At 55.5% G+C, this 24,970-nt stretch overlaps 1 protein-coding gene across 3 annotated transcripts in view; it reads left to right on the plus strand.

The window, feature by feature from the left end:
- The first annotated feature begins 1,602 nt into the window (after positions 1–1,602).
- rbms2b (RNA binding motif, single stranded interacting protein 2b) overlaps positions 1,603–24,970 on the plus strand; it is a 353,672-nt gene continuing 330,304 nt past the window's right edge. For all 3 annotated transcript variants that reach the window (XM_085972726.1, XM_085972725.1, XM_085972727.1), the window contains exon 1: positions 1,603–2,416. In XM_085972726.1, the coding sequence (XP_085828852.1) occupies positions 2,372–2,416 (45 nt within the window). In that variant the 5' untranslated portion in view covers positions 1,603–2,371. The remainder of the gene's footprint in view (positions 2,417–24,970) is intronic.

Here is a 24,970-nt window from a genome sequence, read left to right on the forward strand (position 1 = left end):
GTGTGGGGTGGGGTGTGTGTGGGGTGGGGTGTGTGTGTGGGGTGGTGTGTGTGTGGGGTGGGGTGTGTGTGTGGGGTGTGTGTGGGTGTGTGTGTAGGGGGTGGGGTGGTGTGTGTGGGTGTGTGTGTGTGTGGGGGGGGTGGGGTGGGGTGTGTGTGTGTGGGGTGGTGTGTGTGTGGGGTGGTGTGTGTGTGGAGTGGGGTGGTGTGTGTGGGGTGGTGTGTGTGGGGTGTGTGTGGTGTGTGTGTGTGGGGTGGGGTGTGTGTGGGGTGGTGTGTGTGTGGGGTGGGGTGTGTGTGGGGTGGTGTGTGTGTGGGGTGGTGTGTGTGTGGGGTGGTGTGTGTGTGGGGTGGTGTGTGTGTGGGGTGGTGTGTGTGGGGTGGTGTGTGTGTGGGGTGGTGTGTGTGTGGGGTGGTGTGTGTGTGGGGTGGTGTGTGTGTGGGGTGGTGTGTGTGTCGTGTGGGGTGTGTGTGTGGGGTGGGGTGTGTGTGGGGTGGTGTGTGTGGGGTGGTGTGTGTGTGTGGGGTGGTGTGTGTGTGGGGTGGTGTGTGTGTGGGGTGGTGTGTGTGGGGTGGTGTGTGTGTGGGGTGGTGTGTGTGTGGGGGTGGTGTGTGTGTGGGGGTGGTGTGTGTGTGGGGTGGTGTGTGTGTGTGTGGGGTGTGTGTGTGGGGGGTGTGTGTGGGGGTGTGTGTGTGTGTGTGGGGTGGGGGTGTGTGGGGTGTGTGTGTGTGTGGGGTGTGTGTGTGTGTGTGGGGTGTGTGTGTGTGTGGGGTGGGGGTGTGTGGGGTGTGTGTGTGTGTGTGTGGGGTGTGTGTGTGTGTGGGGTGTGTGTGTGTGTGGGGTGGGGTGTGTGTGGGGTGGGGTGTGTGTGGGGTGGGGTGTGTGTGTGTGTGTGGGGTGTGTGTGTGTGGGGTGGGGTGTGTGTGTGGGGTGTGTGTGTGTGTGGGGTGTGTGTGTGTGGGGTGGGGTGTGTGTGTGGGGGTGTGTGTGTGTGTGGGGTGTGTGTGTGTGGGGTGGGGTGTGTGTGTGGGGTGTGTGGTGTGTGGGGTGTGTGTGTGTGTGGGGTGTGTGTGTGTGGGGTGGGGTGTGTGTGTGGGGTGGGGTGTGTGTGTGTGTGGGGTGTGTGTGTGTGGGGTGGGGGGTGTGTGTGGGGTGGGGTGTGTGTGTGTGGGGTGGGGGGTGTGTGTGGGGGTGTGTGTGTGTGGGGTGGGGTGTGTGTGTGGGGTGGGGTGTGTGTGTGGGGTGTGTGTGTGTGGGGTGTGTGTGTGTGTGGGGTGTGTGTGTGTGTGGGGTGGGGTGTGTGTGTGTGGGGTGGGGTGTGTGTGTGTGTGGGGTGTGTGTGTGTGGGGTGGGGTGGGTGTGTGTGTGTGGGGTGTGTGTGTGTGGGGGTGTGGTGTGGGGTGGGTGTGTGTGTGGGGTGTGTGTGTGTGGGGTGGGGTGTGTGTGTGTGGGGTGGGGGTGTGTGTGTGGGGTGGGTGTGTGGGTGTGTGGGGTGGGTGTGTGTGGTGGGGTGGTGTGTGTGGGGTGTGGGTGTGGTGTGTGGGTGTGGGTGTGTGTGTGTGGGTGGTGTGTGTGTGTGTGTGTGTGTGTGTGGCTGCGATCAAGGTGGGCTCAGGAAGAAGAATCCCAGGTATCCAGAAGCAATGAGAGCTGAACTGGTTGATAACTGGGGTGGGGTGGGTGGAAAGCCACGCACTCAGCCCTCGAAACTTGGAGGTTCCACGGGGTTGTGTTTTTCTTTGGCAGACGGTCTTGTTCCACAGATTTAATCCCAAGGAATTTCTGGCATGCATAGCAGAGACAATTGATTACAGGGAGGGTGGGGGACGCCGCAGGAAGATATTGACACACAGTGTGGCTCTTTAATAAAAGACATCTCGCTGCCCCATCGGGTTCTGTTCAGTATTGAAAAGCCGGGCGAGGCTGTGACAGGAACCCTTTCTCAGGACAGGTTTGGAGATGTCACCTGCTTGGTGGCGATCCTCCCCTTGCTCTGCGAGGAGTGGTTGAGCCTCGATGGGCAGAGCCTGAAACTGCAAGGAAATTGAAGAGCAGTGCAAGTAATGTAGCAAATCTGGAGCAGCCTGGGGGCTTTGTGTGTGTGTTGCATTTGCATAGAAAGCTGGTTTCGAAATCAGAGCTCGGGCAAATCATCTGGACAATTCAACTCCACCGAATCCTCGTCCTCTCCGCCCCCCCCCCCCTCCCCTCCCCTTAAAAAAATAAAGAATATTCACAGATCTGATTTTTATTCAAGGTGCCTTTTACTGTTTTGAGGACATTTTCAGCCAGGACGAGTAGTGTTGCAGCTCTTGTGGGAGGGGGGAGAGAGGTGGTCGGGGAGGGGGACGGGACGGTAATCTGACACAACATGATCTTTTCAAGCGTCCCTGTCGGAATCTCCTCAGCAAAACAGGTAGGTGACACCAGCTTCCTATGTGTTTCTATCGCTTGTCAGTTTGGTGTCCTTGCTCTTAGTATTTCCATGTTGTGTTCTGCACGGTTGCTTTCAAGCTGGCGGTGTTTGTGCCTCTGTTTTACTATGTCTAAATAAATATGCAGTGTTTCATGTCAAGTGAGCAGGATTGAGCAGTGTGCGGAAGTTTGGCGTGTCGAGTGTCTTTTAGCTGGGCTTTCATACAATCTTGAGAGAGTTGACATGAACCCCCCGCCAAGCAAATAACGCGAGCTGGGCTTGCAGTGCGGGTTGTTTCCGCTCCCTCCTGGGTGTGCAGCCTCCACTTTGTGCCCTGCACTTTGTTGAGTCTGTCAGCTGCCCTTGGGCAACGACCCATTCTAAACAAGCTTAACTGGGACATCCTGTACAAACATTATTAATAAATAAATAATCGGGTTAGTTTTGCAGGTGGCGTGTCTCGGGGTGGTCTTTGCCCCTTTGTAGAAGGGAACACATGCCCCAGCTTGGGGACGATTGCAGTTTAAGGAAGGAGCGGTGCAACATTTTGGTGGTCATAATGTCACGAGAGAGTGACACCGTGCCGCTTTCTAATATGAATGGTGTTGTGGTGCTGCAAGTAGCGTGTTACTGCCGTGAATGGCATGGTGCCACAAATCACACGGTGTCACAAGTGATGCTGAGCCACGAATGGCGTGTTGGTGCGGTGTATGGCGTGGTGTGGTGTATGGCGTGTTGTGTATGGCGTGGTGCGGCGTATGGCGTGTTGGTGCGTGGTATAGCCTGTTGCTGTGTATGACGTTGGTGTATGGCGTGTTGCGGTGTATGACGTGTTGGTGCGTTGTATGGCGTGTTGCGGTGTATGACGCGTTTGTGCGGTGTATGGCGTGTTGTATGGCGTGTTGCTGTGTATGGCGTGTTGCAGTGTATGGCATGTTGTGTATGCATGTTGGTGCGGTGGATGGCGTGTTGCAGTGTATGGCATGTTGTGTATGGCGTGTTGGTGCGGTGTATGGTGTGTTGCTGCGGTGTATGGCGTGTTGGTGCAGTGTATGGCATGTTGGTGCGGTGTATGGCGTGTTGGTGTGGTGTATGGCGTGTTGGTGCGGTGGATGGCGTGTTGCAGTGTATGGCATGTTGTGTATGGCGTGTTGGTGCGGTGTATGGCGTGTTGGTGCGGTGTATGGCGTGTTGGTGTGGTGTATGGCGTGTTGGTGCATTTTATGGCGTGTTGTGGTGTATGGCGTGGTGGTGCGGTGTATGGCGTGGTGGTGCGGTGTATGGCGTGGTGGTGCGGTGTATGGCGTGGTGGTGTGGTGTATGGCATGGTGGTGCAGTGTATGGCGTGGTGGTGCGGTGTATGGCGTGGTGGTGCGGTGTATGGCGTGGTGGTGCGGTGTATGGAGTGGTGGTGCGGTGTATGGCGTGGTGGTGCGGTGGATGGCGTGTTGGTGCGGTGGATGGCGTGTTGGTGCGTTGTATGGCGTGTTGGTGCGTTGTATGGCGTGTTGGTGCGGTGTATGGCGTGTTGGTGCGGTGTATGGCGTGGTGGTGCGGTGTATGGCGTGGTGGTGCGGTGTATGGCGTGGTGGTGCGGTGTATGGCGTGTTGGTGTGTTGTATGGCGTGTTGGTGCGGTGTATGGCGTGTTGGTGCGGTGTATGGCGTGGTGGTGCGGTGTATGGCGTGGTGGTGCGGTGTATGGCGTGGTGGTGCGGTGTATGGCGTGGTGGTGCGGTGTATGGCGTGGTGGTGCGGTGTATGGCGTGTCGGGGTGTATGGCGTGTCGGGGTGTATGGCGTGTCAGGGTGTATGGCATGTCGGTGCATTGTATGACGTGTCGGGGCGTGTGGCGTGTCGGGGCGTGTGGTGTGTTGCGGTGTATGACCTGTTGGTGTGGCGTGTTGCGGTGTGTGGCGTGTTGCGGTGTGTGGCGTGTTGCGGTGTATGGTGTGTTGGTGCCATGAATGGCGTGATTGTGCTTTGAATGGCGTGGTGTACAAATTGCACCACTGTTTGCGTGCTACAAATGGTGCTTCGATAGGATTAGTTCCGTCGTGCAACAGATGCCCTACTACGAAACGTGTCATTGTGCTGTGAATGGCTTTCTTGTGATTGGAATAATGTTGCCACGATGCATATCTCTTAAACAGTGGGAGAGAGCTTCACTGACAACGTTCCAGGGGTTGCAGGGCCCCTTCAAAGAAAATTCCTAATTAGTCACTTAATTTTACCATCCTATGGGAAAGAGAGTGCGGAAAGATCGCCTGTGATATTACAGCAGAGTCCCTTCACAATTATCTTCCACTAGTAGTTTAAATTCAGCCCCTGGTAAGTCCCAAATGCTACCTCAGTGCTGCTTAATCTCAGAAAACCTCGCTTTATTCTTGAAGTTGCCTTTTGCTTAGCAGAACACGATTGCTTTTCTAAGGGATTTTGGCTGGATTGGAAGTAAGACGTTTTAGTTTTGTAAAATGTATTGTTTTTTTGTATGTATATAACATTGACACAAATGTTGCAAAATGGAATATAGATTAGTAGGCTATGGAATAGATGTTGCTCTGCTTGAAGGCTTGAACTAGAACGGCTGGGCTGTCCATGTAATACCTGGCTGTCGTATACCCTTGTATGTCTTAGAATTGCTGCAGTAAAACGGAGAGAATTTGGCCAGTGGCATTTGTTAAATTGACCAAGTACATGTGATGTTCAGTCAATTGTTGCCTTTGCTTTCTTGTTTAATGCTTGTTGTTTCCTCCGTGCTCTGTGGTTAGATTGCATATGTGGCTCAGCAGGTAGCACTCTTGCCTCTGAGTCAGAAGGTCGTGGGTTCAAGTCCCGCTCCAGATACTCTGAACAAAACAATCTAGGCTAACATTCCCAGTGCAGTGCTGAGGGAGCATTGCACTGTCGGAGGTGCCGTCTTTCAGATGAGACATTAAACCGAGGCCCCGTCTGCTCTCTCAGGTGGACGTAAAAGATCCCAGGGCACTATTTCGATGAAGAGCAGGGGGAGTTCTCCCCGGTGTCCTGACCAATATTTATCACCGATGGCCTGGGCCAATATTTATCCCTCAATCAACACCTAAAACAGATTGTCTGCTCATTATCACATTGCTGTTTGTGGGAGCTTGCTGTGCGCAAATTGGCTGCTGCGTTTCCCACATTACAACAGTGACTCCACTTCAGAAGTACTTCATTGGGTGTAAAGCGCTTTGGGAGGTCGTGAATAGCACTATATAAATGCAAGTCTTTCTTTATGGATGATCTTGTTAAATATACTGGCTGCACAGAATTATGTTACCGGAAATCACTTTTATTGAGTCGACCTGTCATGAGAAGGAGACAAGGAACGGCGCATGTTTTACTCCCAGATGAATTCACACTGAGCGTTCAGCAGTGCTAGTTCACCTCAATGATTTGAGTTGGGATTTGCTCAAGACAAGGGATGTTCCTGCTGGGAATTGGAACGCCTCCCATTTCAGGCCCCCAATGTCAGCATCAAGCACTCCCGGGTCAGGTACAGCGCAGCCAGATACAGAGGAAAGCTCCGACTCCCACAGCGTGCCCCAGAAGAGCACCCCCTACTCCACTCGCTTAACATAGGACCCTTTCAGCCATCAGAGAGAGGCCTCTTTCATCCCAGCAATCTGGGCTGGATTTGAACCCAAGTCCCAGAGGTGAAAGGTCTACCCCACTGCAGGACCCAGTTCGCTGAAGGTCTCCTCCTTTTAATTTTTAACATGAAGCATTTCTGCGCTTCCAACTGCAAATGTCGGTGCACCAGGTGCCTGCATTTACAGTGTTAAATCTGCCTCCCTTATCCCATTGCTCGAATTGCAGACCCAATTTTTCAAGGTTCTATGATTCCGCAGCATCTGGTAAGTGTCCATGCTGGTAGCTGCTCCCCGAAATCCAGGCCAAAGCGGGCGGTAGTTTAAAGAGGCTCCAGGGTAGCCGTCGTGGAGCGCGAAGGTGTCACGTCGGGGAGGCAAGTGGTGCGCGTTTGAATCAACGGGAAAAAGCCCAGGATTGGGGTTGCGTGAAGAGAGGTTTAAGGAGCATCTAACCGAGTCTGTACCTGACCTGGGAATGCTTTGCTGACATTGAGTATCAAAAGCGTTCGATGCTCCAGCTCCAGCCTCCCGCCTCCCGCCTCCCTCACCTTGACAGCACATAAATGAGGGTTCAGTCGAGAAAGCTGCAAAACAAATGAAGCAAGCATGTAAACAGGAGGCAAATAGCGCACTACTTTGATTCGAGTCAGCCCCGGCGTATAACCCCAAGGTCAGTCCAATATATTTTTACTGCGTAGGCTTTATTGTTGCTTGGCAGCACAGATGCTGACGGTGACCTCAGCAACATTTCAGCTCACTTCATTGACATCTGTTCCCTCAAACGTGGACCACCCAGGGATGTACAGCCTGTGGGAGCTCCTTAGCTGCTAAGGGTAGCGTAAGCTGGAACCCCGGTAGCATTATTGGCTTTGCTTTACTCCGGGGTTCTTGGGCATGAGACAGTGCACCGCCCTCTTTCTCCCCCCCTCAGCCACTCCATGGTGCATCCTGACTGGGCCCCACAAACCTACTTTAAATTATGTGACTTGGCGGGAGGGGGGGGAGGCGAAATCCGATGAGGGTGTTCCCGCGAAGGCTCAGTTGGTAACTGCACCGTGAACTTGAGGTCATCCAAAACCCCGCTGCCCTTTTCCCAACTCGCACCAAGTTCCCGTTCACCCATCACCCCTGTGCTCGCTGACCTACACTGGCTCCTGGTTAAGCCACACCTCCCATTTCAAAATTCTCATCATTGTTTTCAAATCCCTCGCCTCGCCCCTCCCTATCTCTGTAATCTCCTCCAGCCCCACAAACCTCCGAGATATCTGCGCTCCTCCAATTCTGGCCTCTTGACCATCGCTGATTTTAATCGCTCCACCATTGGCGGCCGTGCCTTCTATTGCCTGGGCCCTAAGCTCTGGAATTCCCTGCCTAAACCTCTCCGCCTCGTTACCTCTCTTTCCTCCTTTAAAACACTCCTTAAAACCTACCTCTTTGACCAAGCTTTTGGTCACCTGTCCTTATGTGGCTCGGTGTCAAATTTTTGTTTGATAATCGCTCCTGTGAAGTGCCTTGGGACGTTTTACTACGTTAAAGGCGCCAGATAAATGCAAGTTGTTGTTGCAGCGTGTGGTGAGGAACTGGTTGAACAGCCTGCTGTTACACACCGTCTCGGCCCATACATGAGGAATGGCCACTTGGTTGAGTGCCGGAGGAGGGCAGCTGGTATGTGGAACCAAACGTCTGCTTGTGCCAATGTTTTCAGGAGGGGATGCTTACAAAATTGGTTGGACATCAAAAATTTTGTGGTGAACTTTATGCCAATCACGATGGTGGACTTTTAGCACTCCTCGGCCAAGTACAGCACGAACTGGATGGAGAGTGAAGCTCCTTTCACATTAACAAATGTGCTTGAAACTCTAGCCCTGACCTCAGTAAAGGAGCCTGGTTGATTGGCACCCCATCCACCACCTTAAACATTCACTCCCTCCACCACTGGCGTACCGTGGCTGCAGTGTGTACCATCTACAGGATGCACTGCAGCAACTCGCCAAGGCTTCTTTGGCAGCACCTCCCAAACACGACCTCTCCCCCCAAACCCACGACCTCGCCCCCCAAACCCACGACCTCTCCCCCCAAACCCACGACCTCTCCCCGCAAACCCACGACCTCTCCCCCCAAACCCATGACCTCTCCCCCCAAACCCACGACCTCTCCCTCCCCCAAACCCACGACCTCTTCCCCCCCTGCCAAACCCACGACCTCTCCCCCGCCAAACCCACGACCTCTCCTCCGCCAAACCCACGACCTCTCCTCCGCCAAACCCACGACCTCTCCCCGCCAAACCCACGACCTCTCCTCCGCCAAACCCACGACCTCTCCCCGCCAAACCCACGACCTCTCCCCGCCAAACCCACGACCTCTCCCCGCCAAACCCACGACCTCTCCTCCGCCAAACCCACGACCTCTCCCCGCCAAACCCACGACCTCTCCCCGCCAAACCCACGACCTCTCCCCGCCAAACCCACGACCACTCCCCCCCAAACCCACGACCTCTCCCCCGCCAAACCCACGACCTCTCCCCCCAAACCCACGACCTCTCCCCCCAAACCCACGACCTCTCCCCCCAAACCCACGACCTCTCCCCGCCCAAACCCACGACCTCTCCCCCCAAACCCACGACCTCTCCCCCCAAACCCACGACCTCTCCCCACAAACCCACGACCTCTCCCCGCCCAAACCCACGACCTCTCCCCCCCGCAAACCCACGACCTTTCCCCCCAAACCCACGACCTCACCCCCCCCAAACCCACGACCTCTCCCCCCCAACCCACGACCTCTCCCGCCCAAACCCACGACCTCTACCCCCAAACCCACGACCTCTCCCCGCCCAAACCCACGACCTCTCCCCGCCCAAACCCACGACCTCTCCCCCCCGCAAACCCACGACCTTTCCCCCCAAACCCACGACCTCACCCCCCCAAACCCACAACCTCTCCCCCCCAAACCCACGACCTCTCCCCCCCATCAAACCCACGACCTCTCCTCCCCTCAAACCCACGACATCTCCCCCCCCAAACCCACGACCTCTCTCCCCGCAAACCCACGACCTCTCCCCCCCGAAACCCACGACCTCTTCCCCCCCCAAACCCACGACCTCTCCCCCCCAAACCCACGACCTCTCCCCCCCAAACCCACGACCTCTCCCCCCCAAACCCACGACCTCTCCCCCCCAAACCCACGACCTCTCCCCCCCAAACCCACGACCTCTCCCCCTCAAACCCACGACCTCCCCCCCCAAACCCACGACCTCTCCCCACCCAAACCCACGACCTCTCCCCCCAAACCCACGACCTCTCCCCCCCAAACCCACGACCTCTACCCCCAAACCCACGACCTCTCCCCCCAAACCCACGACCTCTCCCCCCAAACCCACGACCTCTCCCCCCAAACCCACGACCTCTCCCCCAAACCCACGACCTCTCCCCGCCCAAACCCACGACCTCTCCCCCCCAAACCCACAACATCTCCCCCCCAAACCCACGACCTCTACCCCCAAACCCACGACCTCTCCCCGCCCAAACCCACGACCTCTCCCCGCCCAAACCCAAGACCTCTCCCCCCCGCAAACCCACGACCTTTCCCCCCAAACCCACGAACTCACCCCCCCCAAACCCACGACCTCTCCCCCCCAAACCCACGACCTCTCCTCCCCATCAAACCCACGACCTCTCCTCCCCTCAAACCCACGACATCTCCCCCCCCAAACCCACGACCTCTCCCCCCCAAACCCACGACCTCTCCCCCCCAAACCCACGACCTCTCCCCCCCAAACCCACGACCTCTCCCCCCCAAACCCACGACCTCTCCCCCTCAAACCCACGACCTCCCCCCCCAAACCCACGACCTCTCCCCACCCAAACCCACGACCTCTCCCCCTCAAACCCACGACCTCTCCCCCCCAACCCACGACCTCTCCCCCCCAAACCCACGACCTCTCCCCCCCAAACCCACGACCTCTCCCCCCAAACCCACGACCTCTCCCCCAAACCCACGACCTCTCCCCACCCAAACCCACGACCTCTCCCCCCCAAACCCACGACCTCTCCCCCCCAACCCACGACCTCTCCCCCCCAAACCCACGACCTCTCCCCCCAAACCCACGACCTCTCCCCCCAAACCCACGACCTCTCCCCCAAACCCACGACCTCTCCCCCCAAACCCACGACCTCTCCCCCCAAACCCACGACCTCTCCCCCCCAAACCCACGACCCCTCCCCCAAACCCACGACCTCTCCCCCCCAAACCCACGACCTCTCCCCCCCAACCCACGACCTCTCCCCCCCCAAACCCACGACCTCTCCCCGCCCAAACCCACGACCTCTCCCCCCCCAAACCCACGACCTCTCCCCAATCCCACGACCTCCCCCCCAAACCCACGACCTCTCCCCCCCCAACCCACGACCTCTCCCCCCCAAACCCACGACCTCTCCCCACCCAAACCCACGACCTCTCCCCCACAAACCCACGACCTCTCCCCCCCCAACCCACGACCTCTCCCCCCCAAACCCACGACCTCTCCCCCCAAACCCACGACCTCTCCCCCCAAACCCACGACCTCCCCCCCAAACCCACGACCCCTCCCCCAAACCCACGACCTCTCCCCCCCAAACCCACGACCTCTCCCCCCCAACCCACGACCTCTCCCCCCCCAAACCCACGACCTCTCCCCCATCCCACGACCTCTCCCCCCAAACCCACGACCTCTCCCCCCAAACCCACGACCTCTCCCCCCAAACCCACGACCTCTCCCCCCAAACCCACGACCTCTCCCCCCAAACCCACGACCTCTCCCCGCCCAAACCCACGACCTCTCCCCCCAAACCCACGACCTCTCCCCCATCCCACGACCTCTCCCCGCCCAAACCCACGACCTCTCCCCCCCCAAACCCACGACCTCTCCCCAATCCCACGGCCTCTCCCCCCAAACCCACGACCTCTCCCCCCAAACCCACGACCTCTCCCCCCAAACCCACGACCTCTCCCCGCCCAAACCCACGACCTCTCCCCCCAAACCCACGACCTCTCCCCATCCCACGACCTCTCCCCGCCCAAACCCACGACCTCTCCCCCCCAAACCCACGACCTCTCCCCCATCCCACGACCTCTCCCCCCAAACCCACGACCTCTCCCCCCAAACCCACGACCTCTCCCCCCAAACCCACGACCTCTCCCCCCAAACCCACGACCTCTCCCCCCAAACCCACGACCTCTCCCCCCCAAACCCACGACCTCTCCCCCCCCAAACCCACGACCTCTCCCCCCCAAACCCACGACCTCAGCCCCCCCAAACCCATGACCTCTCCCCCCAACCCACGACCTCTCCCCCCCTCAAACCCATGACCTCTCCCCCCCTCAAACCCATGACCTCTCCCCCCCCAAACCCACGACCTCTCCCCCCCAAACCCACGACCTCTCCCCCCCGAAACCCACGACCTCTCCCCCCCAAACCCACGACCTCTCCCCCCCAACCCACGACCTCTCCACCCCAAACCCACGACCTCTCCCCCCCAAACCAACGACCTCTCCCCCCCAAACCCACGACCTCTCCCCCCGCAAACCCACGACCTCTCCCCCCCAAACCCACGACCTCTCCCCCCCAAACCCACGACCTCTCCCCCCCAAACCCACGACCTCTCCCCGCCAAACCCACGACCTCTCCCCCCCAAACCCACGACGTCTCCCCCCCCAAACCCACGACCTCTCCCCCATCCCACGACCTCTCCCCCCAAACCCACGACCTCTCCCCCCAAACCCACGACCTCTCCCCCCAAACCCACGACCTCTCCCCCCAAACCCACGACCTCTCCCCCCAAACCCACGACCTCTCCCCCCCGCAAACCCACGACCTCTCCCCCCCGCAAACCCACGACCTCTCTCCCTAGAAGGACAAGGGCAGCAGGCGCATGGGAACAACACCACCTCCAAGTTCCCCTCCAAGTCACACACCATCCTGACTTGGAAATACATCGCCGATCCTTCATCGTCGCTGGGTCAAAATCCTGGAACTCCCTCCCTAACAGCGCTGTGGGAGCACCTTCACCACACGGGACTGCAGCGGTTCAAGAAGGCGGCTCACCACCACCTTCTCAAGGGCAATTGGGGATGGGCAATAAATGCTGGCCTCGCCAGCGACGCCCACATCCCAGGAATGAATAAAACAAAAGCCCCCAACTGCTCCAGTTTTGAAGAAGGGTTCGACCCGAAACGTCAACTCAAATTTCTCTCCACGGATGTTGCCTGACCTGCTGAGTTTTTCCAGCATTTTCTGTTGTTGCTCCAGTCTAATACTTGCTGTGCTCCTTCTAGGTGCCTCTTTGAGCAAGATTCTCATTTGTGTTGATGTTTAGGCTGCTTTGTTCTGCGCAATCGCACTCAGTTAGGGTCGCCAACTCTTGTCGGACTTATTCCTGGAGGTATCGTCACATGACCTCCTGCCTCCAACTGCCCCGCCCCCACACTCCCACCATTGGTTGCCCATCCTCACAGTGCCCCGTCTTCCCATGGCCAATCAGAAAGCCAGTAGACTCTTTGTTACCTTATCACATCCCTCAGAGAGGTCTCCAAATGGTTTACGCGCAATCAATTACTTTTGAACTGCAGTCGCTGTTGTTCGGGCAAACGTGGCAGCTATTTTGTGTACAGCTAGATCTCGCAAATAGCAGCCAGACCTTTTCTCTAGAAAAGAGAAGGCTGAGGGGTGACCTGATAGAGGTCTTCAAGATTATGAAAGGGTTCGATAGGGTAGACTTGCGGCCGAGACCAGAACTAGGGGCCATAAATAGATAGCCACTAATAAACCCAATAGGGAATTCAGGAGAAACTTCTTCACCCAGAGAGTGGCGAGAATGGGGAACTCGCTAACACAGGGAGTGGCTGCGGCGAATAGTATAGATGCATTTAAGGGGAGGCTAGATAAGTACATGAGGGAGAAAGGAATAGAGGGGTATGTTGGTGGGGTTAGATGAAGGAGTGGGAGGAGGCTCGTGTGGAGCATAAACACCGGCATGGACCAGTTGGGCCGAATGGCCTGTTTCTGTGCTCTAAATAATATGTAATACTTTGTAATAACCAAATCATCTGTCTAGTTGAAGGGGAAATGTTGTCTGGGGCTCCAGGAAAAACTCCCTGCTTCTCTTTGAATAAGTGCCATGGGATCTTAAGGTGAGGGGAATGGAATTGGTGACAAGGATACAGAGTTTGTAGCAGGGGCCGAAGATAATGGCTTCGGCCTTCCAAATATTCAGTTGGAGAAAATTGCAGCTCATCCAAGATGTCGGACAAACAGTCTGACACCACAGAGGCAGGAGAGAGCTCAAGGGAATGTGGCAGAGAGGTAGAGTTGGGTGTTGCCAGCGTACATGCGGAAGCTGACAGCATGTCTGCGGATGATGTCGCCACAGGGCAGCTTATAGATGAGGAAGAGGAGGTGGCCAAGGATAAATTCTTGGGGGGGACTCCAGAAGTTACAGCAGGGGAATGGGAAGAGAAGCAATTGGTAGCGGCGCCCTGGCTACGATTGGATAGGCAAGAGTGGGACCAAACGAGGACAGTCCCATCAAGCTGGACAATGGAGGAGCGGCGTTGGAGGGAGATCGTGTGGTTGACTATGTCAAAGGCTGCAGAGAGGTCAAGGAGGACGAGGGGAGATAATGAGCCACCGTCACAGTCAACAGATGATGGGGGAGAGATTGGGTGGAGCCGCAAACGGGGCGCCAAGCTCGCCTGGGCGCCAGATTTAACGCAGCGTTTGGAGCAGTAGCGACCGCCGGAAATTCAGCTCGAGGCGCTCCGCGTCCCTCTTAGGGCGCTGAAACTGAATATCGCAGCGCCACACGCTGCGGCACAGCGCGCTGCGGTACTGCAGGCCTTCCTCCCATTGTTAAGGGGGAGGGGCCTGCACCAGCGCGATCAGAGATCGCGAGTGCCGGCGAAAGAGCCCGGCACCGAGGAGAAGTGCCGGGCTCTCGGAAAACAGCCGGCAATGCCGCGGGGGGAGATCAGGAGGCCGGGGACGGAGGTGCTGGCAGGCGGCCGCCGGAAAAAACGGCCGCCCCGCACCTCCACCTTAATTTGCGCCACTGCCGCCACAGGAAGGCCCCGTGAACCGGGCGCCATTTGCGAACGACGCTACAGAGGTGGTCGCTGCCAAATATCGAGATCGGGCCAGTAGCGGGGCGCTGCGCACACCGATGACGTCATCGGAGGCGGCGCAGCGCAGCAGGTTAACGCCGCCATTAGCGCCCCAGCTAAATATCGCGGGAGGCGTGGCCAGTGGCGCTAAAGCCACTGAGTGCCCTCTTTAGGCGCTAACTGGTGGCGCAGCCCACCGAATTCCTAGGCCCTGGTCTTTTGTGATTTTGGTTTGGGCCATTTTGGTGCTGTTGGAGGGGCAAAAACCTGATTGGAGAGGCTCAAACATGCAGTTGTGGGAAAGACGGGCACGGATTTGGGACACGTTCAAGGACTTTGTACAGGAATGAAAGGTTGGAGATGGGGCGGTAGTTTGGAAGGACAGAGGGGTCAAAGGGTAGATATTTTTGAGGAGGGGGGGTGATGACAGCGGTTTTGAAAGGGAGCGGGACAGTACCTGAGGACAGGAAACCATTGACAGTGTCAGCGAGGCCAGGCTGGAAGCTGGGATCAGTTCTGGCTAAGCAAACTTTAAATAGTTGATTCCGTTCAAATAGGTCTCTGCAGAGAGCCACATGCATTCTGTATAGAGTCCAAACGACAATCTCCTCACTGTCATACCTACACATTGGAATGTCATGATCAGGACTTGTTTACCCAATTAATTCCACCCTTTCCTATGAATGCCAGTTTAATTTCAGTATTTTCCCAAAACAAAGGCAGAAAATTCCAATAATCAGATGTCCCTTTCCAGTTTGGTCCCCACATTTAATGTTACTATACTTGGGGGGGGAAAATTCGGTATCGCCCATTTAGGGGCGCTAATATCGGCCTGGTGCAAGTTTAGCACCTGGCGCTAATTATCACCTCCGACTGCAAAATTCGCCTCTATCGCCCCTGGAGGTGATTTGAGCGTTAAATCAGGCGCTACACACCTCTCAAGGCGCTAACGTCAGGGAGCGAGGTGCTACCTCCCTCAGAACACTACCGAAGCTCAGGCGATGTCCGTTACCATGGAAGCCAGACAGACTGGCGCCGTCCAGTTCTTAAAGGGGAGGGGCCATCTTCCTGGCCAGCCACACCCTGCTCATTGCAGCCTTGAATCTCGGCCTGGAGAGACCTCAAAAGCAATTGTGTTGAAAGCACTAATGGATAGGCCCAGGGAAAGAGCTCAGCACTTAGGAACCTCAAAAGTGGTGCTGAGGGCCAAAACTCCTTAGGACAGCGTTAAATCTCTCCAGACGTCTCTCTCCCTCTCAACCTGCGTGTACCAAAAATGTTGCCGACAAGAAAAGGCAGGAAGTGCCCGCCTTTAAATAGCGCTCCCCCAGCCCCTTCCCGACTTGAAAACGTTCCCCTCTACCTGTCGTTCCTAGCGGCAGGCGCTAAGGCAGAGAACACAACTCAATATCCGGTCCGGGGCGCTACCGAGGCGTTGCACGCTTTCATGATGTCACGATCTGCGGGCACAGGAGATTGTGGCGGTAGTGTTTAGCGTCGCCGCAAAATGACAGGTCAATTTTGCGAGCGGCGCTAAGTTCCTAACGCCCCGTTAGCGCCTTGCCACTACATTAGAGCTGTTAATTTAAGTGGGTCCATGTTTGCAACACCACCTATTATCTGTCATTCAAAATGGCTGGCGGGCTGGGGGAGAGCCACCACCCATTAGAATGTCCGCCACCTCAGGTGGGAACCTTGGCTGTTACTAAATTCAGTTTTTAAAAATATTTTGGCGGTGCATTATTAGGTCAAGGGATTGATCTTTTGGCAGCCCTTGGGATGCGATGTACGTTGCCGTGCACAAAACTTGTTGTGGCATGTTGCACATGACTTCCTCCAGAGCAGAGAGGCGACCTGATCCCGTGCCTGCGGCAGTGCCGACCTGTCGTCAGTCGCTCGGAGTTACGCGGGAGCTGACCAGAATCGCAGGAGAATTTTTTTTGAACACAGGGGCTGTGGGATGCACTGTCCGAGTTAGTGATTGAAGTAGAAACCTTGACAACCTTTAAGAATCGGCTAGAGGGGTGGTTGAAAGAAAAGGGAATAAAGAGATATGGGAACAGAGCGGGTACATGGAATTAGGACTGCTGCTCCTGTGGAAGATAAACACCGACACGGACTAGTTGGGCCGAATGGCCTGTTTCTTGTGTGATTCACACTCTTCCCTTGGTGGTAGGCCTCACTCCAACTCATTGGGCAGCCAGCAGCGCTTAGGAATGAGTTGTGTGTATAGGAATCCATAAATCCACATAACTCCTCCATGGTGCAGTGTGTCGGTATACTGCAGTGTGAGATTTAAATCTTCAAAGCGCTTTCCCACTGGCTTTGACAACCGGAAGTAAGCAATAGTTCAGAAATGTCCCGGCCGCTGGGACTCGGTCATCAGAACCAGATGTTTTATTATATAGGTCCTCTATTGTTCAATAGTGTGAAAACGAGCTTCTCTCACAAAATAAATAGCTGCAGATTTGAAACTATCCCACACATCTCTTCCCAAATTTGTAAGATATGTCCATGCCTGCTCCGTGCACGCACCCCACCCCAGACCTCCACCTTTTCCATTGTTAGTTCAGTCGCTTTCCCCTGCTTTTTAGGTCCCTTGCTGGTCTGCACCATATTCTCTCTGTAAGAGTGTGGGTGTCCTTGTTCTCAGGCCTCTGCCTGGCCTGGCCAGTATAGGGTAGAACTTCCAATCAGTGAAGTACAACAACAACATTAGCGCCTTTAACGTAGTAAAACGTCCCACGGCGCTTCACAGGAGCGTTATCGAACAGAATTTGACACCGAGCCACATAAGGAGACATTGGGGCAGGTGGCCAAAAGCTTGGTCAAAGAGGTCGGTTTTAAGGAGCGTCTTAAAGAAGGAGAGAGAGGTTTAGGGAGGGAATTCCAGAGCTTAGGGCCCAGGCAGCTGAAGGCACGGCCGCCAATGGTGGAGCGATTAAAATCGGGGGATGTACAAGAGGCCAGAATTGGAGGAGCGCAGAGATCTCGGAGGGTTGTAGGCCTGGAGGAGGTTACAGAGATAGGGAGGGGCGAGGCCATGGAGGGATTTGAACACGAGGATGAGAATTTTAACACTGAGGTATTGCCGGGCCGGGAACCAAGGTCAGCGAGCACAGGGGTGATGGGTGAACAGGACTTGGTGCGGGTTAGGATACGGGCAGCAGAGTTTTGGATGAGCACAGGTATATGGAGGGTGGAACGTGGGCGGTCGGTCAGGAGAGTATTGGAATAGTTGAGTCTGGAGGTAACATGTATATGTACGAATGTGTAACGTGTTCATACTACATTGTCGTCTGGGATTCTCATACACGAGCATAAACCTGTTTAAAATAATCCCTAACTCCTGCCGTTTTTCACTTGCCCTGTTTGCGATGTGAATTCCCCATTCAAGGAGTCCTGGTCATTCTGTTAGGCAAATGGCCCCAAATCAGCAACTTTCAGGCAGATAGAAGGTGAATTTTTGTTTTAACCTTGTTCAATTACTGTCTGTGGCACCCGTGTGGCACTGCCATCACTGATGGCATCCGACAATGTAAAGTAGACAATCTCTGCCCCAAAGATGGCATCCAGGTCTTCACCCTTTTTTGTGTGGGTTCTGAGAGCTGCCATCAGAAGTGGCGCAAAACGCAGGCCTCTGGCCGTCCCGACAGGGACTGGTGGCAGCCTGGCAGCAGAAATCTGGGCGAAGGGTGCCTGTAGGCTGCGGGTCTCAGCTTGAGCCCGACTCCCCTGCCAACTCTAACCTGCAATGTAAGAATGTCTTGAGAGACAGTTTTCTGCCATACAAGGTCTCCAACTTCTCTCAAAAGCAACTGGAGAGGGCATAAGGGGACAGTGGCCCAGAAATTCAGGTCGGGGGCTTCCCGCGGGTGCAAGCCCCTGACCTACACTTACCTTGCGCGCCGGCCGTTGTGCTGTGGGCCCGCGTGGGATTCCGATCCTGGGCCTGCTCCAACTGCCGGCGCGCAGTGCTTGCGTATCCCAGGGGCGCAGTTAGTTCAAAGCGTCCCCTGGAATCACATGGGCCATGGAGAGCCAATGGTAGCAGGGAATCTGTATTCCTAGATTTGACAGGAAGAGCTATCAAAACTTAGAAATACTACGGCCCCAAAACATCACTAAATCTTCAAATACATTTTTTTTAATCACATTTTTTAAATAAACTATAAATTACATGAAATAACTATTTTAAACAATAATTTAAATTTTTGAAAAAAATAATTTTATTTTCTAACGGGGCTAAAAATAAACTTACCTTTCTTTAAAGTATTTAAAAATAATAAACCTGTGGAAAAAATGTTTTAATTTTAATTAATTCACCACTTACCTTGTTAAAAGCAGGCCTTGCGCCTGCTTTTTACATGTCTAACTTCTGCAGACTTACCCTCCCGGGAAAACCTGCAAAAAAAACGTAAGTTCGATGTGCACGGGCTGCCTCTCCGGCGCAAGCGTTCCACCTCTGAACCCCTTCTTTCAGGGGATCGGAAGTGCCGGTTTCCCGCGCCTGCGCAGTGCATGCACGAAACCGGCACTTCCATTGGGCTTACGGGTGAGTACCCCATGCGTACTCACCCGTGGAGACCCGAATTTCTGGGTCAATGTTGGCATAAATGTGGTACAATTCATTTTAAAAAGGAAATGAACTCTTCCTAGCTGTTTGTGGGAGCTTGCTGTGTGCAAATTCACTGCCGTGTTTCCTACATTACAACAGTGACTACACTCCAAAAGTACTTCATTGGCTGTAAAGCACTTTGAGACGTCCGGTGGCCGTGAAAGGCGCTACAGAAATGCAAGTCTTCCTTAACTTGCAAAATAATTTTTAGTGGGAAGACCCAGGAATTAAAAAAAAATCAGAAACAGTATATAATTACACTTCCACTAGCTGTGTGGATAATCTCGACCCAGTTACTTGCCGGTCGATACATCCACAGCACAAAAACTGGGCCAAATCGGCCATCTCGATAATATAATAGCAAAATACTGCGGATGCTGGAAAACTGAAATAACAACAGAACACGCTGGAAACACTCAGCAGGCCAGGCAGCATCCGTGGAGAGAGAAACAGAGTTAACGTTTCAGGTCGAAGACCCTTCGTCAGAACTGGAAAAAAACAGGAAATGGAACAGATTTAAAAGCAAGTTTAGGGGCTGGGAAAGGGGGAGGGGGTGAAAGAACCAAAGGGAAGGTCTGTGATAGGATAGAAGGCAGGAGAGGTTAAGAGACATTAAGAGATATTCAAGGCAAAAGGAGATGGTAATGGGACAGGTTAAGAGACAAAGGATGGCTCTAGATGAAGTGTAAATTGCGCCGGCAGAATGAAGGACAGCTGCCCTGTAGGAGGGAAGAAAACAAGGCACAAACAAAAAGTGTGGATAATATAATAAATATATATATAATAGGGGCCGAGGTTATGATCTGAAATTGTTGAACTTGATATTGAGTCCAGAGGGCTTTAAACTGCCTAATCGGATAGCACCTCATCTCTCTCTCTGTCGCTTTCTCTCTCTGTCGCGCTCTCTCTCGCTCTGTCGCTCTCTCTCGCTCTGTCGCTCTCTCTCTCGCGCTCTCTCTCCCGCTCTGTCGCGCTCTCTCTCGCTCTGTCGCGCCCGCTCTCTCTGTCGCGCCCCCTCTCTCTGTCGCGCCCTCTCTCTCTGCCACGCCCTCTCTCTGCCGCGCCCTCTCGCTCTCTGCCGCGCCCCCTCTCTCTGCCGCGCCCGCTCTCTGCCGCGCCCCCTCTCTCTGCCGCGCCCTCTCTCTGCCGCGCCCTCTCTCTCTGCCGCGCCCTCTCTCTGCCGCGCCCTCTCTCTCTCTGCCGCGCCCCCTCTCTCTGCCACGCCCTCTCTCTGCCGCGCCCTCTCTGCTGCGCCCCCTCTCTCTGCCGCGCCCTCTCTCTGCCGCGCCCCCTCTCTCTGCCACGCCCTCTCTCTCTGCCGCGCCCTCTCTCTGTCGCGCCCTCTCTCTCTGCCGCGCCCTCTCTCTCTCTGCCGCGCCCTCTCTCTCTCTGCCGCGCCCTCTCTCTCTCTGCCGCGCCCCCTATCTCTGCCCTGCCCCCTCTCTCTGCCGCGCCCTCTCTCTCTGCCGCGCCGCGCCCTCTCTCTCTGCCGTGCCTGTAGTGTATGTATCCGTCTACCTTTAAGAAAACCATTGTATGTAACCGTTCACCTTTAAGAGAACTATTTTAGGTGTGGCACTACTTTGTTGGCTTCTGTATACTGTAATACCGACGGTGACCACACCGGTATATAAGTGCTGTGTCAGGATTTATTTGGCAGATTCGCCCTGACCTTCGAATAGTAAAGTCCTGTTTTAAGTTACTCTGGTAGTCTGTGTATTAATTAACTAAACAACCCACAGACTTTACAGTGCCCTCTATCTCTCTGCCGCGCCCTCTCTCTCTGCCGCGCCCCCTCTCTCTGCCGCGCCCTCTCTCTGCCGCGCTCTCTCTCTCTCTGCCGCGCCCTCTCTCTCTCTGCCGCGCCCTCGCTCTCTGCCGCGCCCTCTCTCTCTGCCGCGCCCTCTCTCTCTGCCGCGCCCGCTCTCTCTCTGCCGCGCCCTCTCTCTGCCGCGCCCTCTCTCTCTCTGCCGCGCCCTCTCACTCTGCCGCGCCCCCTCTCTCTCTGCCGTGCCCCCTCTCTCTCTGCCGCGCCCTCTCTCTCTCTGCCGCGCCCTCTCTCTCTCTGCCGCGCCCTCTCTCTCTGCCGCGCCCCCTCTCTCTCTGCCGCGCCTCCTCTCTGCCGCGCCCTCTCTCTCTCTGCCGCGCCCTCTCTCTCTGCCGCGCCCTCTCTCTCTCTGCCGCGCCCTCTCTCTCTCTGCCGCGCCCCCTCTCTCTGCCGCGCCCTGCCGCGCCCTCTCTCTCTCTGCCGCGCCCTCTCTCTCTCTGCCGCGCCCTCTCTCTCTCTGCCGCCCCTCTCTCTCTCTGCCGCCCCCTCTCTCTCTCTGCCGCCCCCTCTCTCTCTCTGCCGCCCCCCCTCTCTGCCGCGCCCTCTCTCTCTCTGCTGCGCCCGCTCTCTCTCTGGCGCGCCCTCTCTCTCTCTGCCGCCCCCTCTCTCTCTCTGCCGCCCCCTCTCTCTCTCTGCCGCCCCCTCTCTCTCTGCCACCCCCCTCTCTCTGCCGCGCCCCCTCTCTCTCTGCCGCGCCCCCTCTCTCTCTGCCGCGCTCCCTCTCTCTCTGCCGCGCCCTCTCTCTCTCTGCCGCGCCCCCTCTCTCTCTGCCGCGCCCTCTCTCTCTCTGCCGCGCCCTCTCTCTCTCTGCCACGCCCTCTCTCTCTCTGCCGCGCCCTCTCTCTCTCTCTGCCGCGCCCCCTCTCTCTCTGCCGCGCCCTCTCTCTCTGCCGCGCCCTCTCTCTCTCTGCCGCGCCCCCTCTCTCTCTGCCGCGCCCCCTCTCTCTCTGCCGCGCCCTCTCTCTCTGCCGCGCCCTCTCTCTCTCTGCCGCGCCCTCTCTCTCTCTGCCGCGCCCTCTCTCTCTGCCGCCCTCTCTCTCTCTCTGCCGCGCCCTCTCTCTCTGCCGCGCCCTCTCTCTCTGCCGCGCCCTCTCTCTCTCTGCTGCGCCCTCTCTCTCTCTGCTGCGCCCTCTCTCTCTCTGCCGCGCCCTCTCTCTCTCTGCCGCGCCCTCTCTCCCTCTGCCGCCCCTCTCTCTGCCGCCCCCTCTCTCTCTCTGCCGCCCCCTCTCTCTGCCGCGCCCTCTCTCTCTCTGCCGCCCCCTCTCTCTCTCTGCCGCGCCCTCTCTCTCTCTGCCGCGCCCTCTCTCTCTCTGCCGCCCCTCTCTCTCTCTGCCGCGCCCTCTCTCTCTGCCGCCCCCTCTCTCTCTCTCTGCTGCGCCTTCTCTCTCTCTGCCGCGCCCTCTCTCTCTGACCCGCCCTCTCTCTGCTGTGCCCTCTCTCTCTCTGCCGCGCCCTCTCTCTCTCTGCCGCGCCCTCTCTCTCTCTGCCGCCCCTCTCTCTCTGACCCGCCCTCTCTCTCTCTGCTGCGCCCTCTCTCTCTCTGCTGCGCCCTCTCTCTCTCTGCCGCGCCCTCTCTCTCTCTGCTGCGCCCTCTCTCTCTCTGCCGCGCCCTCTCTCTCTCTGCCGCGCCCTCTCTCTCTGACCCGCCCTCTCTCTCTCTGCTGCGCCCTCTCTCTCTGCTGCGCCCTCTCTCTCTCTGCCGCGCCCTCTCTCTCTCTGCTGCGCCCTCTCTCTCTCTGCCGCGCCCTCTCTCTCTCTGCCGCGCCCTCTCTCTCTCTGCCGCGCCCTCTCTCTCTCTGCCGCGCCCTCTCTCTCTCTGCCGCCCCCTCTCTCTGCCGCCCCCTCTCTCTCTCTGCCGCCCCCTCTCTCTCTCTGCCGCCCCCTCTCTCTCTCTGCCGCCCCCTCTCTCTCTCTCGCCCCCTCTCTCTCTCTCTCTCTCTCTCGCCCCCTCTCTCTCTCTCTCTCGCCCCCTCTCTCTCGCTCTGTCTCTCGCTCTGTCTCTCGCTCCCTCTCTCGCTCCGTCTCTCGCTCCCTCTCTCGCGCTCTCTCTCGTGCTCTCTGTCGCGCTCTCTCTCTGTCGATCTCTCTCTCTCACTCTCTCTCACTTAATCGTCCTCTCTCTCGCTCTGTTTCGCGCACTGGATCTATCTATCTCTTTATCTATCGCTCTATCTCTCTGCCTCTCTATCTTTATCTTCCCATTAAAATTCCTGCCACTTCCTATATAAATCTAAATGTTAGGAACAGGAGGAGACCATTCAGCCCCTCGAGCCTGTTCCGCCATTCAATTAGATCAGGGCTGATCTGTATCTTAATTCCATCGACCCGCCTTGGTTCCGTAACCCTTAATACACTTACCCAACAAAAAATCGATCAATCTCAGTTTTGAAATTTTCAATTGACCCCCCGGCCTCAACAGCTTTTTGGGGGAGAGAGTTCCAGATTTCCACTCCCCTTTGTGTGAAGAAGTGCTTCCTGGCATCACCCCTGAACGGCCTAGCTCTAATTTGAAGGCTATGGGGCCTGTAAGTTGTTAACTGAGCGGAATACAGTGCAGGTTTATATTGCAGTGCAGCACACAACCTACTTATTTGCATAGCTCTGAGGTACTGGTTAGTTTCCTCTCATTAGTTCTTATGTAATTGACTTAATAAAACACGTCGATCTAAATGCATCACTTCAGCTGCTTAAAATATGGGTGCTCAGATTGATTGCTATTTGTATCTTTCCTCTCAGTGTGATCCACCCTGCAATAGCCGACACACTGGGGATTCAGACAGGCAGGCAGCAGACTGCACTATTTTATGAGCTAGGGACCAAAATGGCATCAATTAATAACCAAAGCATGCCATTGGCCCACCACATTGTAGCATCGCCATTATAATCAGATGACTGAAAATGAATTGCTTTTCTTGTCAATTCTTTCCCTTTCTCTGGAAGGTGTCGATCCTTGCTGGGTACACTACCCTACTTTATCAAGAAAGATAGAAACAATTGCATTTATATAGCGCCTTTCACAACCTCAATGAAGTTCTGATGAAGGGTCCTAGACCTGAAACGTTAACTCTATTTCTCTCTCCACGGATGCTGCCTGGCCTGCTGAGTATTTCCAGCATTTTCTGTTGTTACCTCAATGAAGTACTGTTGGAAACGCAGCAGACAATTTGCACACAGGAAGCTCCCACAAACAGCAATGTGATAATGACCACATAATCTGTTTTTGTTATGTTGGTTGAGGGATAAATATTGCCCAGGACACCAGGGATAACTCCCCTGCTCTTCTTCAAAATAGTGCCATGGGATCTTTTACATCCACCTGAGAGAGCAGACGGGGCCTCGGTTTAACGTCTCATCCGAAAGATGGCACCTCCGACAGTGCGGCACTCCCTCAGCACTGCACTGGAGTGTTAGAGCTCACGGGAGCTCAAGTCTCTGGAGTGGGCCTTGAACCCACAACCTTCTGACTCAGAGGCGAGAGCGCTGCCCACTGAGCCACGACTGACTCTTTCCATACCCTCCCCTTAACCTTCTCTGGTCCGTTGTGTAGATGTGGAGATAAGTGTTCTGTACTGTAAAAGGAGGGCCATCGAGAAGATGGGTTCCAACACCATTTGAATACTTTTGGAGTACAGCAAGTGGCTGTGCAACCCTTACTGTGGAAATGGGCTTTTCTGTGACTGCAAAGTTTTGTTGGGAAACGATGAAAAATATCTAGTTGTCAAGACGCTGGAGCCGTTTGCAAAAGTGATTTTTTTTTGGTGTCCTACAGCCCTAAGGACAGTGAGCAGGGATGGTGTTGGCACTCCACACTCCACAGCGTGTCCATGAGCCTGTGTGTTGCAGGAACCATCCCACTCCACTCCTAGCATAAAACTTCCAACAAAGGACAAAGTCTGTACCTAAAGTCTAGTCATTATTTTCGATGCCTCCAAACATAAAGACAAATCAAGCAGGAGAAAAGGCCTTTCGGCTCATCAGGCACATCCTTCTAATAGTCCAACTTGCTTAATCTGGTATCCAATTGCATCTTGAACCGACTGCCTCTCCCTGAATTGTCTTTGGCATCACTACCTTACCTGATAGATTATTTCAAATCAACCTTGTGAGGAAAGATTTTTTTTCAAACATCTGTTCTAAATTGACTTTTCATTCAGTTAAATGAATGTCCTGATGTTCAACTAGCCTGCCTTTGAGGTATATTCTATCTTCACCTTGTCTGTACATCATTTGATACTTTGCCTCAATGAGGTTCCCCCACCTTCTCTCTTGATTGTAGAGCTTAAGCTTCTCTCATCTTTCCTACATTACATCCTTATCTGAGGAAGGATGTTCTTGCCATGGATGGAGTGCAGCGAAGATTCA

The sequence above is a fragment of the Somniosus microcephalus genome, chromosome 33 (assembly GCF_052327205.1).
Source record: "Somniosus microcephalus isolate GS21.2 chromosome 33, FLI_Smic_1.0, whole genome shotgun sequence".
Lineage (NCBI taxonomy): Eukaryota > Metazoa > Chordata > Chondrichthyes > Squaliformes > Somniosidae > Somniosus > Somniosus microcephalus.